General features: G+C 38.4%; 1 protein-coding gene across 5 annotated transcripts in view; it reads left to right on the top strand.

Annotated features, from left to right (window-relative positions):
• Positions 1 to 18971, top strand: part of sl (small wing phospholipase C gamma 1) — a 271971-nt gene that overhangs the window by 98726 nt on the left and 154274 nt on the right. For all 5 annotated transcript variants that reach the window (XM_067093297.1, XM_067093291.1, XM_067093306.1 and 2 more), the window contains exons 10-13: positions 4305 to 4410; positions 4605 to 4798; positions 14351 to 14517; positions 15252 to 15393. In XM_067093297.1, coding sequence (XP_066949398.1) covers positions 4305 to 4410; positions 4605 to 4798; positions 14351 to 14517; positions 15252 to 15393 — 609 coding nt within the window. The remainder of the gene's footprint in view (positions 1 to 4304; positions 4411 to 4604; positions 4799 to 14350; positions 14518 to 15251; positions 15394 to 18971) is intronic.

Here is an 18971-nt window from a genome sequence, read left to right as displayed (position 1 = left end):
GTAGCCTGTTGGTTAGCCTGTATTTGTCTGTGTACACATTTGCAGTGCATTTGTATATGTACATATAAGCACGACGCACTTGCTAATATTAAATACAGTAGTGTAACATTACATAAATTTTTCACTGTTTGCTTGTATGTATATGAGCATATGCATTGCTCTCTCTCTCTCTCTCTCTCTCTCTCTCTCTCTCTCTCTCTCTCTCTCTCTCTCTCTCTCTCTCTCTCTCTCTCTCACACATACACACACAAAGTTGTTTATTAAGAAAAGTTTTGACAAAGAGAGAGAGACAGGAGCAGCTAAATGCACAGGAAGTGTTTAATTTCTTTATCGCAGCAGACACACAATGATGAAAAAATGTATGTAACCTTACATTTTTGTCATTAAGTGCAATATTGTGTTACATTAAATAAATGTCAGTAGAGAGAGAGAGAGAGAGAGAGAGAGAGAGAGAGAGAGAGAGAGAGAGAGAGAGAGAGAGAGAGAGAGAGAAGGGGGACAGGCGCACGGGGCACAATTAGTACGTAGTGCATGCATATGTATACACGTGCAGGCTAGCCAACAGACTAGGATCACATGTTGACTTTACATTACAAAAACACTAAGTTATGTAACTATTAAATATTTCTAATGTATGCAGACTTTTAAATAATTTATATTTAACCTACAAGTTTTTGTTTTAATTTTTTTTTGCAAATTTTAACTCTTATTATAAGTTCATTATTGTCATCTGAGTTTTTCACCAGAAGGGAGTTAGAGGGAGGGAGTGGCTGGAGTCCTGAGTAGTGGGGATGGAATGTTTAGGAAATTTCAGCAGTCTTAGATTACACTGCTATAATGAACTCATGTAGGCACAAGATCAGCTTAATCTATACACACACACATGTGTCTGTTTGCATACTTGAAAAGGAAAAATAGAAGCTGTCTGTAGAAAGGCAAAAGAAATATTGATATTTATATGGTATGGCATATGAAAATTTAGGAAGTCCTTGCACCATCCAAACATGTACTTGAGCTTAGGCAGTGCAACATAGGTTGAAACTTGTGATAGATTTATAATATAATTTATTGATACAATTAATCTGTTTAAGTCATATTAACATTATAAGAAACTTGGGATAAAATAACCATACACAGTGCAAGAGAAAAAGAAAGTAAAGCATACATATAAACATCCATGCAAGGAGCTTGTCATAAGTCCAGATGGTCATTAAACAGGCATGTTATTAAGTGTTTTATAGTTTACTCTAGATTTGTGTATGTGAACACCATCGTGTTGTCTTACAGGACAAACTTTTATAGTTTGTTCGTTTTCCTTATAATTTTCTTGAGTAATATTCTTTATTAAGTCTTCCCTAAGGTTCTGGGGCCTTGAAGGTATGAGTGTAAGACACTAACCTGACAAAGATGGTAATTTTTCTTATTTGTGGAGTAGATGTAGAGAGAGATAATGGCAAAAAGGATCATGGTCTGGTTTGATCTTTGTTGTGTGGGTTTCCATGACATAGTTAGCTTTGAAGGAAAGACCAACTGACCCATTACATATTTAGCTTTGAAGGAAAGACTAACTGACCTCTGATCCTTAGTGCAAGTTATCTTTTTCATCTAAGCAAACAACTAGCTGATGCACCTAAAAGATGCACAAACCAGGAGGAAGACTGTCTTTTATTGTTAAATGAGCTAATGAAGCTAGGTCTAGAGATTTTTAAGGTGCCTTGCAAAGACTTCTTAGGACCAGAGAGGGATCACATCTGGTAGGTGAGCTTTTCTGACAAAAGCTCATGAGCTCAAATAAAGATCCCAAGTAAATTCCATGAAGATTACAGACTTGAGGTAGAGCAGATCTGTAACTTTATGATGGAATAAATTGATAGTTTATTATAGTGTTTCAGCAATCAAGGGGTGTGTAATCAACTGGATTGACACTGCTTTCACCACACCAGTTACAGAAGAAACTTCATTTTGTGTGGTAAAGGTTGATTGCATTCTCTGCATGGGCTTAGTAGCCTTGGATGCCCCCTGTGAAAATACTTAATATGAGTCCTTTCTGGTAATCTCTAAGTATGAAGATACAGCATTTTACTATTTTTGTGTCCCAAGTTGGGTAGTATCTTTGGATTTCTACCTAAGTGACTGGAGGTCAGCAAATCACTCTTGCCGCAGCTGTCAGGTCGCTACTTGTGTACTCATTGGATTTTGGGAGCTCCTTACTTCTTTAATTAAGCTGATCAATCCAAACGGGAAGTCGAAGAGTGAGAACTTGTATCTGTTTTGCAAGCCACCAAACCCAGGAAAGCTGAGCAATACGTTGGAAGCCTGTGATATGTAGTTGTTGCAAAATGTACATCAGAGTAGTGCCCCAGTGCTGCCCAAGAGCTCTGCATATGTTTGGGTAGATCCTTTAGAGACTAAAACCACATTGCTTCTCTCTATGGAAAACCTCAGAATGATGGAAACATTACTGTTCTTTTCCCATAGGAAGATTTTGACAGCCTGGTGTTATGGAATTTTTGATTTTGTGTCCTAGACACCCAATGTAAGCCACTGTCTAGCCTGCATCTTTGCACTCAAAAGCACTAAGTCCCAGAAGAATTGCTTTTGGCTCCAAGAAGTTTGTTTTTCCTCATCTTGTACAGACCATCTCTAAATAGATGTAGATTTGGAAAATGGGCCCCTGACCTTGAGTTGACTCATAATGGAAGAACACAACCTAAGGGGAGGGGAACCAGTGGAACTCTTGATATGAGAGACTTACCACTATCTGAGGTCACTTCATGCATTATTGGAAAATAGAGTTAGATAACTTTCTGGGTTATGGCTTACCATAATTGGCGGAGGCACCAGCTTATCTAGGGTACTAAGTGACATAAGAGAACTTACTACATTTTGGCAGGAGAGTACCTTTAAGCAAGGAGAGTAACCTATTAATCCTGTCTTTTGATGAGCAAACAAGAACACTCATGAGTTTATATCCAGCCATAATAAATTACCATTCTTGTCAGTTGTTGGTCAGAATGATGGAGACTAAGGAACTGACATAACTGGAGAAGTTAAGATAAATACTGCTGAAGCCTGTTAGGAGAGAAAACCAGTTCTTGAGCTACCTTTAAGGTTTATTTCCCATTCCTGTGTTCTCATGCTGTTACTCAGGTGCTCTGTTTAAGGCCAAAACAAAAGGCCCTAAATTGTAAAAGCTCTGCTTCCCCAAACTAAACAAAGGAATTTTCTTGAGGATGGGTGCATAGGAATGCAGATTCTTTTTACTCCAGGTAATCTCCTTCCTTAGCTTGAGCGTAGCTCTAACTCCAGTCTCCATGCTGATGGGGTTAATTGATGAGATAACATTCACCTTTTGAACCACAGAGACAGTTATCTTGTCACCTCTTCTACTGCTTCATTCTCATCATCAGCCTTACTTTGCCATTTAGAGCCTGGAACTTCTCTGATGTCCTTCCGTAGAAACCAGACTTGATTGGGTTGGTGTAAGAGAGGTTCATATCCCCTGGAATGGGAGTCAGATCTCATCCTTGCTTATCTTCATAAACCCAGGGATTGACATCCATCTGGCACACAACCTCCATTATTTTAGGAAAAGAGCTCCCATTGGAGAAAGAGGTCATGGGAGAACAACAACCTTACCTTCTCCCCTTTCTTGGAGTCCTATTCCCAGAGAGATTTTATCTTCTGATTCAAATGGCTACTGCTGGTCTAGAGGAGAGAACCCTCACTGGCATTGTAGAATTATCTGTTAGGAGCACTGGTGTCTCAATCTGGAGTAAGATCTAGTTGGCCATTGCCCTTGAGGGTATCCAGAATGGCAATCTTATGCAGATTTAGAACTATTAAGGTTTCTCATGGCTGGCCTGGTTATGGCTGCACATTAATTTGTTAGTAATCTCCTTGATGAGAACATCACAAGCTGGCCAATGTATATAGTAACCTCACCCTCTAATTGGGCAAACTTTAAGGTTTGCCAAGTATTAAAAGAAATATATCAGTGAAAAGTGGATGACATAAACATCAACATAGTATAAAAAAAATCTAAAAAATTCTTTGTACTTCTTGCTTCTAGTTGAATGCATAGTGTTCTGCTCACAGTAAGTGATGAAAATGGCTGGCTGTGGAAGTTTTGGCCTGGGCCATCGTTTCTTCACTGAAATGTATGGAAAAATATTAAAAGCACTGGAAATTAAAAGTGAAAGTTAGTAAGGGCAAAGTTATGAAATTTGATAGAATAGAAAAGTTGAGTTAAAGTACAGAGTACTATTATTTGTGCAGAATTAAGCTTTCATTTTTCTTTCTAGGCTATGCCATCTCCTGAACAACTCAAGGGTAAGATCATCTTGAAACATAAGAAGCTGCCAGAAGGAACTGATGAAGCCACGCCCTTAGCAGCAAATATAGATGAACGTGAGATCTGTTTTCCATGTTATAATGTTATAAGTTGGTTGAAGCACTTCACAATTCGTCATTTAAGATAATTAGCTGTAAAGTTATATTCAGTGTTAGGTATGAATTGTGAGGAATGGAAAATATTATCAAAGTTAAATTATTCCTTCATTTGTTGTGCTGTCCAATTATTGTGAATGAATTAAATTTTGCAGTTGGAGGAGAAATGGAACTCAGCAAACTCAGTTTAAAGAGTGCAAAAGTATTTTTGAAAAATCCAGTTGATTCGTCCGCATGGCAGCCTCACTTTTTTGTGCTTACCCAAGATCGTCTGTACTTTACCGAGTTGCAAAATGATCAGGAGATGGATTTTGAGGATTCTGGCAGTGAACATCGTCTATCTACTGACGTAAGAAAATCTTCCTATATTTATCTTGAGTCTTTTATACTTTTCCCTAAGGCAGTTTTTAATAAACTTCTCCGTGATGTGGTATTGCTTACAGTGGGCCTTGTGTAGCACACTGTGAATGGTAGTAAGTTTATTTTTTTTTTTTTTTTTTTTTTTGCAATGCCCCTTTTCCCATAGCTGCATTGCTCTCTGCTTTTACTGTACTTTTCCAGCCATTTCATTTAGTCTTCTGTTTAGCTTTCCAGTTTCTTTTACTTTTACCTTAAGAACAAATAGTTTGTATAATCCCCATGTGAATCTGGTTAAAGTTCCTTGTAATAATAATAATAATAATAATAATAATAATAATAATAATAATAATATGGCACCAAGTTTTTATGAATTACCAAGAACCCTGTTGATGACATCAAGCGTGAGACCAACAGGATCATTGAAACAGTCAATGCGGCTTCTAACGCCCTCCACATGCCCAACGATACTGGGCAACTACGACCTTTGCTACATACATGGGAATGTAAAGACACACAAGCAAGGCAACCCTCTCCGCCCCATTATTAGCCAGATCCCAGCCCCGACTTACTAGCTAGCCAAGAAACTCAACACCGTCCTCACTCCTTATGCCCCTGGTGATCACAGCTTGAAGTCTCGGCAGAGTTCTTGGAATCCCTTAGAGCAACACCCCCCACAGGAATCACTGCCTCGATGGATGTGGAGTCCCTCTTCCCAAACGTTCTTGTCAACGAAACAATCCAAATAATTTTGGATTGTGTATATAGGGACCCCACTACTCCATCACTGAACATCCCTGAGCACACCCTTTGTACCCTCTTGGAGATATGTACCAAAAAGGCCTCTTTCTCCACCCACAGAGGCCATATGTACACCCAAATTGACAGTGTAGCGATGGGTTCTCCCGTAGGAGTCCTCTTCACAAATTTTTACATGGACACCGTCAAGAAGAGGGTCTTTAACAATATAAGAAAGCCGCAAATGTACGTACAGTACCGTACATCGACAACACCTTTGTCAGCGCTGCAACAAGTGAAGAAATAGAGAGCTTGAGGCATGCCTTCCACACCCACAGCTGTCTCAACTTCACAATTGAATACAGCCATGATCATTGCCTCCCCTTCCTTGACATCCTTGTTGAGCAACAAGAGGAATGCTTCATTATGAAGGTGCACACAAAACCTGTGAACTAGGGTATGTGTCTTAATGGAGAGAGTGAGTGCTCCAAGAGATATAAGCAATCCGCCATGAGCACCTTCGTCAGAAGAACTCTCTCGCACTGCTCCTCCTGAGCTGACACCCATGGATAGCTGGAACGTGCTGCCCAGATCCTCATTGTTAATGGACACCCGAATCCGGAGGTAGGCAAGTGCATTAGAGGACCTGTGAACAGATGGTACCACCAGGAACGTCGCCCCGACACCTCTGATAAAGTTAAGTATACCTTAGTTTAACCAGACACCCCTGATGTCATCAAATTTGTCTACCAATGAAAATTCCATGAAGGATATAAAGAAGGTAACATCAACCCGTCCGATCCCGAGAAGAAGATTAAACTCGTCATCAGGCAGCCAATGAAAAATCAATCTGATCCGAGATATAACCTATATATACCGCCACAAGCTCCCTGTGTCTCCAGACTCATCCCAACGTCCAGAATATGACCATCGAGCTGGTTGAAGCATATCGACAGAAAGAGCACTAGAAATACCATATAGACGTCAGAAAAATAAAAAAGAAATAACATCAGGAAAATCTATGGATTTACATCCCAGGTTTCAATAACCTGTTGTAATGCTTTAAATAAAGAATTTCTGCTGTAAGAAATATGCAGTTTTATTCTTCGAAATATGAGCATTGGCCAATTATTGACTAATGTTGATGTGCAGGAAAAGCGAATTATTAGAAGAATTGAGAAATCTCCGTATAAAATCAATTCGCAAAATACAACCATTTTATTCAAAACTTGCCTCAAAGAGGGTCTTCTTCCTTTGAATAATAATAATAATAATAATAATAATAATAATAATAATAATATAATAATAAACAGACACATAGGATGGTTTCATCATTAGAATTCATAATAATAACAATGATGATGATTAAGAGTACTTGTACATAAATATCTCATTAAAGGATTAAAAATGATAACAAGGAGGAGTAAAATACAGGCAAGAGGGTATATCATATCTCCAGTCTTTTCTAGTCTACTATAAATCTGCCCAATGTTAATTTACTAAAATTAAACACTTCCTAAGTCAACAATAACTTGTAGAAACCATATCAGTAAGTGCATTTTTTATTTGAAATACACCCATAAATACTGTACCATAGCAAAGACAATATCTCAGCCATAATCATCAAAAGTGTTTTAGCCCCAGCTTTGTTCTTTAAAAGGTTAGTTTTAAAAGTGAGTTTTGTCTGTTTTACTGTGACACCAGATAACCTATGGTCAGGTAATCAACCTCTAGCTCTACTGTCTTGTGTTCTCTCAGATGTAACTCCCATCTAGTGTAGGCCTTCATTTCGCCCATTTTTCATGATCCCTGGTTCCTCATACAAGTCTCTGACCTGCTGCATCCACATCTAATGCATTTCTAACCAACTTGTCTTCATCCTTTCTCATGTGCACAAACTGTGTTCATCATTGAGATCTCAGTCTGTTTTTAAGTCTCAGCATACCACACCTTTCTGCACCACATCTTCCTGTTTCATTATTTATAAGCAATCATCCCATTGTTGTCTGGCTGTGAATCTTTACTTTCTGTTGTCACGCCCTTTCAAAATATTCTCAGTTATCTTTTGCATAGTCCATGCTTCTGCTGCACAGAGTCAATAATTTTACTAATGTGGCATTTTTAGTCACAAGTAATTAACATCCCTAGAGCGAAATGCAGAATTTGCAAGAATAGGTTCAGGATGACAAGTATCAGGAAGAGGGACATCCTCAGCTGATTGCTTAGCTTCAAAAGCTCGATGAAGCAGTTCAGCCTTTTCCCTAGGGCCAGTAACCAATCTCCCTGTATCTTTTAGTAGTGGTGGATTGGAAGGTGTGCCTGACCCAAAGATAGATGATACCAATTTGGTTCACCACAGATGAGGCTGAGTAATTCCTTCAAGTGTTCTTTTCAAGGAATTATTATAATTTCTCTTGGCTGTATGGTAAGTTCTATTCACAACACAGCAAAACTCAAAAAAATGGTGTAATTTTCATTTGAACAATTTTGTCTCCATGCATTGAATTTGGTCTGTTTGTCATGGTAGGCTCGTCTACATGTATCATCAAACCATGGCTGGTCATTTGTCCTGACTTTGATGATCTTTCTCAGGACATATCTTATTAAAATAGCCATCAGCAATTCATTTAATTTCTTCTTGGGATCAGGATATAATATAGCAACTGAAATATTGAGTGCCTGACAAGCTTCAGTAATGCAGTCCCAATTGGCTGTGGATTTCAGCCAGACTCTTTTTCCAGTGGTGGAATTAAGAATATACTGATTGACAGATATGTCCATCTCAATGGCGCAATGATCAGAAGTGCCTATATATTCACAGACCTTGGACTTAACAATAGCTGGAACATCTGTGAATATGAGGTCTAATCTATTACCAGAAATGTGTGTGGGTTCCTCAATTAACTAGACAGAATCGGAGGATACACAGAACTCGAGCAGACTGGCCATGTTGATCTGTGGAATTTGAATTTAGCCACTTGCTGTGCTTTTCATTACAGTATCCTTAAATAACAAATGAAGCTTTAGAATCCTGTGACTGAGCCATACCATCCTTTCCAAAAGACAGTCATATGTAGAATCGTCAATATTTGGATTGAGTTAAACAGCAAATACGTAAACATTGTAGAACGTACTTAAAATGTTAAAACAAAGAACTTCTGGGCAACAACACTTTTTTCTTACAATAAATAGGTCGTCCTGACTTAGTGTATACAGCCATACCTTGCTCATGTGGGATGTTACGACAATAAGTAAAATCAGGGCCATCAAACCCCAGGATTAAAAACTAAACCTTTGACTTGTTACTGCTTACAAGAGTCTCCGATAAAAACATCAAATCGTATTATGGGCACAACTCTGGAGATCAAGAAAATTTTACCTTTAAGACCTGAATATGTGACTAAAGCACCTTGCAATTTTTCATACTGTAATGAGTAACAGGCTGAGGGTTCAGCTCAATGTCTCCCAAAAGAATTACAGTCATACCCCTAACTTACGCTTGGTTAGGTTCCAGAACCCCTCGCGCTAGGCGAATTTTTGTGTAAGTTTGGCACGAACACTAAATATGACCCCAGTCTTGCTCCCAAATTATTAAGCTAACTTTTAAATGAAATTAAAGTTACTGTAATTTCATGTAAAAGTTAGCTCTAATACATTACCCTTAAAAAAGAAATAAATGGTTGATATAAAAATAGAGAGTTGGAAGAGAATATCTCTCTCCCCCCCTTCCGTCCGATCTATTTTTAGAAGTCTTCTCAACCTTTTTTTTAATAACTTCTTTATTCTGCATCTCTCTCTCTTCCGAAATGCTTTTTCATGAACAAACAGTGTTTTTTATTTGGAGACTAATACAACTCTTAGTTATTATGTCTCTGTGTTTTAGAACATATTTGCCACACTAGCATATTTACACTTAGTAGATGGTACAGGCAATTAGATCAGTTTAAACTATCTGTTGTACAGGTAAAGACGCACAGAGAAGTAGTAAGTTGTAGAAATGTGTGAGCGCTAACTATGAACGAGAGTAAAAATGTGTGAACGCTAACTATGAACGAGAGAGAGAGAGAGAGTTGTTCTTATGTTAGATACCAAAAGTAGGAAATTCAGTATTAAACTAATTTTTAAATGAAATTAAAGTTACTGTAATTTTATTTCAAAGTTAGCTTAATATATTACCCTTAAAAAAAGAAAGAAATGGTTGACTAAAAATATAGGAGAGTGTGAAGATCAATATAATATTTCTCTCTCTCTCTCTCTCCATTCGACCGATGTATTTTTAATAGTGCTCTCAACATCGTTATTAAAAGCTTCTTTATTCTGTCTCTTTCTCTTTGTTCTGAAATGTGCTGTGTCTCTGTGTTTTAAAACGGCGCATTTACAGTTTGTACACGGTACGGGTAAAATTAGATCAATTTAAAACTATCTACTGTACAGTTAAAGACACAGAGAAACAGTAATATGTAGGTTGCACTAACTACGAATGAGAGAGAGAGATAACAGTTGCCCTTACTTAAGAGTGAAATTTTTTATGAATTATTACGGACAGAGAGAGAGAATTAGTAGGAAACCTTTGACCAGCTAATCAGCAACACTTTCCCTTCTTGTCATGTTAAATCGAGCTTCGAACAAAAGATGAGGGAAAGCTATTTGTTTGTTTAATGTACTATCACATACGAATTTTGTAATTAGTGATATTATTATTATTATTATTATTATTATTATTATTATTATTATTATTATTATTATTATTATATTTGAAAATTAGTACTTATTATTAGGTAAAAAATATATTTCTACAAAACAAATAAACATACATGTACCATAAAAATTCTCTCATCTCAGTAAAAGAGAGAGAGAGAGAAATTATTAATGTTGTTATATTTGTTATTTAATTTACACACAAAAGCTTGAAACCTTATAAATTACATAAAAAATTAAACACTTTTGCAGGGTTTCTCGGTACTTGCAAATGTTCGTGTGTCTGTGAAAAACTCGTGTATGACAATTAAGTTCCAATAAAAAGTTCACGTGTGTGAATCCATGCAACTTGAATCGCGCAAGTTCGGGGTATTACTGTAAAATTGACAACATGAAATCAGCGTCAAAACTAATAAATAGACTCATAACAACAGTAGTATTGTAAAAATCAACAGAATTATAAACAGCAATACAGTACCATCAACAACAAAAGTATTTACATTATTTACAAAAATTCTGTTGGAAGTATAAATAAACATCACCATATGTCATTGAAAAAAATTCCGGAAGCAACTGGTTGACAAGGTGGAGCCAGCACACCTTGTAATGCAAAAGAAGTCTGCCAGGTTTGCCACAGCATTTTGGGGAGGACAGTCAGGATGGATAAAGAAATAAAACATTCAGAAGGAAAATATTAGGCAAAGACAAAGGCACTTTACTGATAATCCACCAAGCAACTTTTGCTTTCTCATCAGCCTGTCTTACACACTTTTAGAAAAAATAGGAAAGTGAATGAAAAAGAGGATAAAAGCCTGATTGTACTCTCACGCAAGGGAACTCAATGGCTATGGCACAGTCAAAGGTTGGAGAACAAGGTTTGTATTCAGATTAGCCTTCTCTTAGAAGGGTTGCCTACCAAGGCTAGAGTCCCTTCTACCCACTGTTTTAATTTCAGAGTATCCTTCTCCTAAAAGAGTTGCCTGCAAAGGCTAAAGAGTCTCCTCTACCCTAACTTGTGTAGGCAGGGACATCACGCCCTTAAGTGAATGTTGCTAAGAAAAGCCACATTAACCCACCATACCTACTGTTGAAGTAGACAACACCCAACCTCCCCACAAAGTGGTCTGTCAAGGAGAATTCTGACAAGAGCTAAAACATTTGAAACACCTGGTGGAGAACAGGTGTACTAGACAGTCATCTGGGTAGTCATTCGATCTTTTGTTTGAATGCCAACTTGCCTATCGGCCTTTAACAGTAATAAAATTTATTACGAAAATTTATATGATCTTCAGGTACAAAGTATTGCTTAATGAGATACAGGCACAATCTTTCCCCTCTCTTTTGAAACCTTCACAGCTTTGGAAGAATACACCATAAAAAACCCCAGGGTATTTAGAGTGTGACAGGTGCATTTTTTGATTCAAGGATGCTAAGATTTATAGAAGACTCCCAATGCAGGGAGAATAGTCTCTTAACCCTTAAATGCCGAGCCTCTATTTACAAAAACGTCTCCCGTATGCCGGCGGCGTTTGGTGAGTTAGCGCCGAAGCGGAAAAAAAGTTTTTTTCAAAAAATCACAGCACGCTTAGTTTTTAAGATTAAGAGTTCATTTTTGGCTCCTTTTTTTGTCATTGCCTGAAGTTTAGTATGCAACCATCAGAAATGAAAAAAAATATCATCATATATAAATATTGGAATATATGACAGCGAAAAAAAAACATAATTGTATACAAATCGCGCTCTAAGCACAACGGTTAAAGCTAATGAGTTAATTTTTTTAAGTTGTATTGTACACTAAATTGCGATGATTTTGGTATATAACAAATTGTAAAACGATCAAAGCAACACAGAGAAAATATTATCACAAAATGATGCTTGAATTTGTAACGCATGGACGTAAAAAAATGTTTTTTTCAAAAATTCACCATAAATTGAAATATTGTGCTAGAGACTTCCCGTTTCTTGAAAAATGAAGCTAATTGATTGAATATTACTAAACTGTAAGTGTTTTAGCTTACAATTGCAGTTTTCGACCATTTCGGTCAAGTTAAAGTTGACCAGAAGTCGAATTTTTTCTATTTATCGTGATTGATATGAAAATATTTCCAAACTGATAAAAGCTACAACCATGAGTTATTTTCTGTTGTATTGTACATGAAATTGCGCACATTTTCACATATAAAACTTTATGTAACGACTAATATAAAACGGTGCAAATATTACAACAACGAGACGAAAGAATTTCTGAGATGTTCAGCCGAGTTACCGCGCAGACATAAGGAAAATGTTTTTTTAAAAAATTCACCATAAATCGAAATATTGTGCTAGAGACTTCCAATTTATTGCAAAATGAAGGTAAACGATTGAATATTACTAGAATGTAAGAGTTTTTAGCATACAATTGCGTTTTTTTACCATTTCGGTCGAGTTAAAGTTGACTGAAGGTTGAAATTTTGGCAGTTATCGTGATTTATGTGAAAATATTTCAAAACTGATAAAAGCTACAACCATGAGCTATCTTCTGTTGTATTCTACATGAAATTGCGCACATTTTCATATATAAATTTTATGTAACAACTAATATAAAGCTATGCAAACATTACGACAACAGGACGAAAGAATTTCTGAGATGTTCGGCCGAGTTACCGAGCGCAGACGTAAGGAAAAGTTTTTTTTTTTTTTTTCAGAAATTCACCATAAATCGAAATATTGTGCTAGAGACTTCCAGTTTGTTGCAAAATGAAGGTACATGATTGAATATTACTAGAATGTAAGAGTTTTAGCTTATAATTGCGTTTTTTGACCATTTCAGTCGAGTTAAAGTTGACCGAAGGTTGAAATTTTGGCAGTTATCGTGATTTATATGTAAATATTTCAAAACTGATAAAAGCTACAACCATGAGTTATTTTCTGTTGTATTCTACATAAAATTGCACACATTTCCATATATAAAACTTTATGTAATGACTAATATAAAACAGTGCAAACATTACGACAACGTGAATGTAAGAGTTTTAGCTTACAATTGCGTTTTTTTACCATTTTGGTCGAGTCAAAGTTGACCGAAGGTTGAAATTTTGGCAGTTATCATGATTTATATGAAAATATTTCAAAACTGATAAAAGCTACAACCATGAGTTATTTTCTGTTGTATTGTACATGAAATTGCGCACATTTTCTTATATAAAACTTTATGTAACGGCTAATATAGAACAGTGCAAAATTTATGACAAAATGAAAAAAGAATTTCTGAAATTTTTCGGCAGAGTTACGGCGTGGGCGTAAGAAAAAGTTTTTTTCAAAATTCACCATAAATCGAAATATTGTGCTAGAGACTTCCAATTTGTTGCAAAATGAAGGTACATGATTGAATATTACTAGAATGTAAGAGTTTTAGCTTACAATTGCGTTTTTCGACCATTTCGGTCGAGTCAGAGTTGACCGAAGGTTGAAATTTTTTGTAGTCGACTTACGGTACGTCCACTTGGCACCCAACAGACAATTTTAGTCGACGTATGATATGTCCAGTAGGCGTTTAAGGGTTAATATTGTCGAGCATCAGTGGATATTTGCCTATCTACCCTTCGTCTCATCCTTGGAGAGAAATGTTGGTCTGGAGAAGTTTCTCCAACTTCAGAACACAAGAAAACTGGCTGTCTGTATTCACAGCTGTTGCAGTGAATGTTTAAGAAGCTAACTTGTTAAGCTTGATGTGCAGCAGGCCTATTTCATATAATACAGACACGATTCGAAGAGATACTGGGCATTTGACGGCAAGGTCATGCTCATGATGGGGTAGCACATTAGAGAATTTGGTAGCTGTTCATGATGTTTTGCTTTTGTATCCTGAGAGTCTCCAGTGTAATGCCCAATAATATCAGCATCCTGGACTGATACCCGAGGTGAATTGAAGTTATGTGACCAAACATAGGTTAAATTGTATTTATTAAGGTTTGTATGAAAAAAAAAAATGTTTTCAAGTTATTTTCACATATTTCTGGAGCAGTGACTGTAAAGTATTCAAATGTTTTAGAAAAGATTACTTAAATTTAGGTTTAGGTATTATACCATAAAATTATGTAATTATAATTTTTGCTTATCCTTCTAGGTTAGTGATGATGAACGCCACTTACAGGAGCCTTGGTACCATGGAAGACTTCAAGGGGGTCGAAGTAAAGCAGAAGAACTTCTAGCACAAAATAGTCACTTAGGGGATGGGACATTCTTAGTTAGATGTTCAGAAAATTTTGTTGGCGATCACACATTGTCCTTCTGGTAAATAAGTCTTAATGTTAAACATATTGTTTTTTTATTGTTTGTATTCTTAAATCTTGCCAAGATTATTTTAATCATTCATATGCTACTTAATACTAACATCTTTATAATTACAGATACCATAGACTTCTAAAATGCTGATATAATGGATATCTCATTATAGACATTGCAAGAAATCGTAGAGACACTGATTATGGCAGAGGATTGTTTATTGAAGCTAATCAGTTGTTAAGATTTCAGTTTTCCTATATCATCAGTTTTTTCATTAGCAAATAAATGCAAGAAAGGTAAAAGCTTAGCTAGAAATAAATCAGTATCCTACACCTGGTAAGCCACAACTTTGGATATATTCACAGCTCTAATAGTTTAAGCACATGGTACTTGTTTTACCCTACTTAAATTTTACTAATCTTTCAGACTTGGGAATCAGGAATTGCAGAATTGAAACTGTGTACTGTACTGTAATTATGGATTTTGGGTTGGGTCTCACCAGTACTCACATATATAGGATCTCTGCAGTAGTTCTTTGTGATTATATGCTAGGTTTAGGTAATTTGCAGAATTTATTATATTTAGTTGTTGAGGGTTTGATTAAGTAGTACAAAACATGATAGGCTTTTCATGTCTTTTGTCATAAATTATATGAAACCTGTTTTGCAGTTGAATGTTTGATAGTGTTATACTAGCATCATTACTCAAACTGTTAGATATTCACCATTCTTGTGTATGAATAGGTATCAGGGTAAGTCGTGGCACTGTCGTATTCGAACACGTCAGGAAGGGGACACCACAAGGTTCTGGCTGAAAGAAGATGATTGCTTTGAAAGTCTTCATGCACTTATTGAGCACTACCGTGTTTATGCCATACGTTCTCAGGTAAAGGATTGTGATTCTGTTTTTGAAGCTCTTCTTGCCATTAATATTTACAAGGATGAAACTGATTTTATATATGACACTTATCAACTAATTACATAGCTATAGTTTCTACTTTAAGTGACAGCTTAAGAATTGAAAATTCGTGGTAGCACTCTTCTGTTTTGGTGCAGGTAAGTGCCCCGCCCACTTTCGGGGGGAAGAATAGGTACAACGCAGCTAAAGAGTTGAGTTCATTTCTGCTGTTGATGACCGAACATCAATCGTTCAGAAGCTGTGTTTTGTTAATTCAGGAGTAGTTTCACCAGATGGTTTGGTTGTCTATCGAAGGATTTGGTGAAGTATTCTTTCATTTGGTAGCCTCCGAGCTATATTTTCATAGCTTAGCTTAGCTTAGCTTTTTTTCAATTTTTTTTTACTATTGTCAGAATGAGTGTGACCAGTAACTGGTATTGCAGCAAAGGCTGTAATACAAGGTTGACTCCATTTAAATATGACGAACATTCTGTTTGTTTTCACTGCCATGGACAAGTATGTTACCATGACTTGACTTGTGAGGAATGTAAGGATTGGGCCATAAGTAAATGAAAAGTGTTGACCAATCATTCAGATAAATTAGAGAAAGCTAGGCTTAGGAAAGTGGCTGCTAGAGCTGAGGCTAGAGCTTCTGTTTCCTCTACCCCTAAACCAGCTTTTTCTACACCTTTGACTTCTCGTTCCGTGATTCCTACTTTTCTCGCTCTCCCTACAATTCCGTTACCTGGCTCCCTTCCCTCTGAACCCAGTGCCATCGCCAGTCTCAAAGCTCAGATGGATAAGAAATTCAACGTTTTAGTAAGTACTGTTGCTCAGATAGGATCATAGTGCAACTGTTGGTGCAAGTGCTAGTTCCTGCACCCAGGTTAGTGTTGTGGAGGGGGTGGCTACTCGTCCCACTGATGCTCCTAGACAGAGGTCCTTGCCAAACTCCCTGCACCTGGGAGGAGACAAACCATAAGTCCAAGGGAGGTCAGTGGGGTTTGCCCACGAGTAGTTGCTTCCGCAGTCAAGCCTGTTGCTGGTCCCCTGCACCTGGGAGGAGGCAGACCGCAAGTCCAAGGGAGGTCGATGGGGTTTGTACACGAGTAGTTGCTTCCTCACCCGAACCTGTTGCTATTTCCCAGGTTTCGGCAACCAAACACTCGAAAGTTGTCCAATTGGATCACACCTTATCTTTCAGTGGTTCGGATTCCAAACCCAAAGGACATGGTCGATGTTTTCAGGGGTCTTCTAGACCTTTGAAGAGGCATGTTGTGGACGTGCGCACAGCTGTACCTCACAAGCGCCATAAGGATCAAGACCCCGCTTGCAGCTATTGGGATGACAGAGAGCTCCCTTTGGACACTGAGCTCCCATTGACTCGTAAGCACCCATTGGCTCGTAAGCGCCAATCAGCTCATAAGCGCGCTTTGGGATCTCCCTCTCCCATTGGATCCAAGCTCCCAGTGGCTCATAAGCCTGCTGCAGGTTCAGTTCGCACTGCAGCTCCAGACAACCCATTGGCTCCCAGCTCTCCAGCATTGGGATACGAGAATGAGACTCCAGTTTCAGACATCCCTATTGCTGCAGGTCAACCTGTTTCGGCACCTTCTGTGTCACAGATCTCCAAGGGTGTATCCTCTGCACCTGTCACTGATCATGTGAAGTCTGTAAGTACATCAGCACCCCAAGACTCTTCTTTACTTCCAATTCCCCAATGCTTGGACAACATCCTGGAACTGTTGAAGAACCCTCTTCTTTGAAACCAGAAGAACCACAGCAAGATTTGGCACTTTCCTCTGTATCTTCAGCAGAGGAGGAACCTGAACCAGAAAAGCCTTCATCAGCTTACGCCTCATTGTTGAATTATTTTCTGTTCTGCTTCCTGACCTATTTCTCCACCGTGCCCCCTTCTTCCCCGGGATCAGCGTCCTTGTTATGTCAGTCCTCGAGTACCGCTAGACTCCCGTGGATGGCCATCTCTATTTTGTCCAAGAAAGCGTTGTCAGGGATCGACTCTTGGCTATCTGAGAAGAGGGAGTTGGGTAAAGCTGTATTTTGTTCTCCTCCTTCTTAGTTTTCCAAAAAGAGATATGTATTCTATACAGCTGGGGAAGCTCCTTCTTTGGGAGTTTCTGCTATATTCATACATGCAGACTGGCTTGGATTCCTGTCGTGTGCTGACAAGGCGATTTGAGGTGGGGCACAAGAGTCAGCTGCTCTTTTTTCGTCATGTATACTGAAGAAAAAAAAGACGTGGTGTTCTTTCACCACTAAAGGAATGACACCGTCCCAGAGATCTGCTCTTCTTTTCGCTTATCAGTACAAACCAGCCTTTTTTCCTCGAATGACATTAGAGCGGGTAGCTACGGAATTGCAAAAGGCTACTCACGGCTTGCTTGCGCAGTTGTCCAAGCGAACGATGGAGTCTAACCAAACACCCGCTGTTTCATTTAATCCTCGGCCTCTCTCTCCCCTCTCCAGCCACAGCTCTTTTGAGGTAACAGAGGAAGAGCTTCCTTGCGCCCACACACAAATCCCAGATCAGTTCACCCTGTCAGTAAGAAGTCCTCTTTTAGACCAGTCTCTAGCAAGTGAGACTTCGGTCCTCCGTCTACCTGCCGGTGCCAGACTCCCACACTTCTGGAGACAGCGAGAGGCCACATCGATAGAACCGTATGTACTACAGGTTCTCAAAAAGGAAGTCACAGCTCTTCTCCGCAGGAGAGCTATAGAAAAGTTAGAAGACTTGTCAGTTGGGGGTGGGGGGTTTGCAATCGCCTCTTTGTAGTCCCCAAAACCCCCGGGGGTTAAAGGCCAGTCTTGGATGTAAGTGGTCTGAACGTCCAAACCAAGAAATTCAGGATGCAGATGAACAGCTCAGTTCTTGCTGCAATTCCCTCAAAAATTGGATGTTTTCGATAGACATGAAAGACGCTTACTTTCATACCCCAGTACACTGGGATTCCAGGAAATTCCAGTGATTTGCTCTCAGGACAAAGTTTTCCAATTTTGGGCTGTATGCTTTGGGTGGTCAAGAACCCCTCAAGTCTTCACCAGGGCTAATGGGCATGGAAATTTGTCTATATCTGGATGACTGGCCCTATGTTCATCATCCCAGAAGAAGTGCATGGAGGACCCTCTCAGAACCCTTCAGTTAGCTTAGGAGTCGGGCAGGAAAAGACCCAACGAGTCCCTTCCCAGACAATAGTCTATTTGGGGATGAAGATAGACTCTTGGGTTTTTCAGGTTTTTCTATTAGAGAAGAGAATACTATCATGCACCCAAAGAAGTCCATCATTTTCTGAGTCTTCAGACCTGCTCTGCCAATGACTGGATGACCCTGCTAAGGACTCTCTCCTCCATAGAGATGTTCATTCCTTTGGGGATACTGCATGCAAGGCCTTTGCAGTTCTTTCTGAAGGTCAGTTGGGACAGGAAGATTCCTTCAGATTCCTTCATATTGCCCATCACACAGGAAATAAAAGAAGATCTTCAGTGGTGGCTTGTAGAAGGAAGGTTCCACTCATGGAAGTCCCTATGTCATCCAAACCCGAACCTCT

This window comes from Macrobrachium rosenbergii, chromosome 4 (genome assembly GCF_040412425.1).
Source record: "Macrobrachium rosenbergii isolate ZJJX-2024 chromosome 4, ASM4041242v1, whole genome shotgun sequence".
In the NCBI taxonomy this organism is placed as follows: Eukaryota; Metazoa; Arthropoda; class Malacostraca; order Decapoda; family Palaemonidae; genus Macrobrachium; species Macrobrachium rosenbergii.
This window is presented reverse-complemented; position numbering and strand designations above follow the sequence as displayed.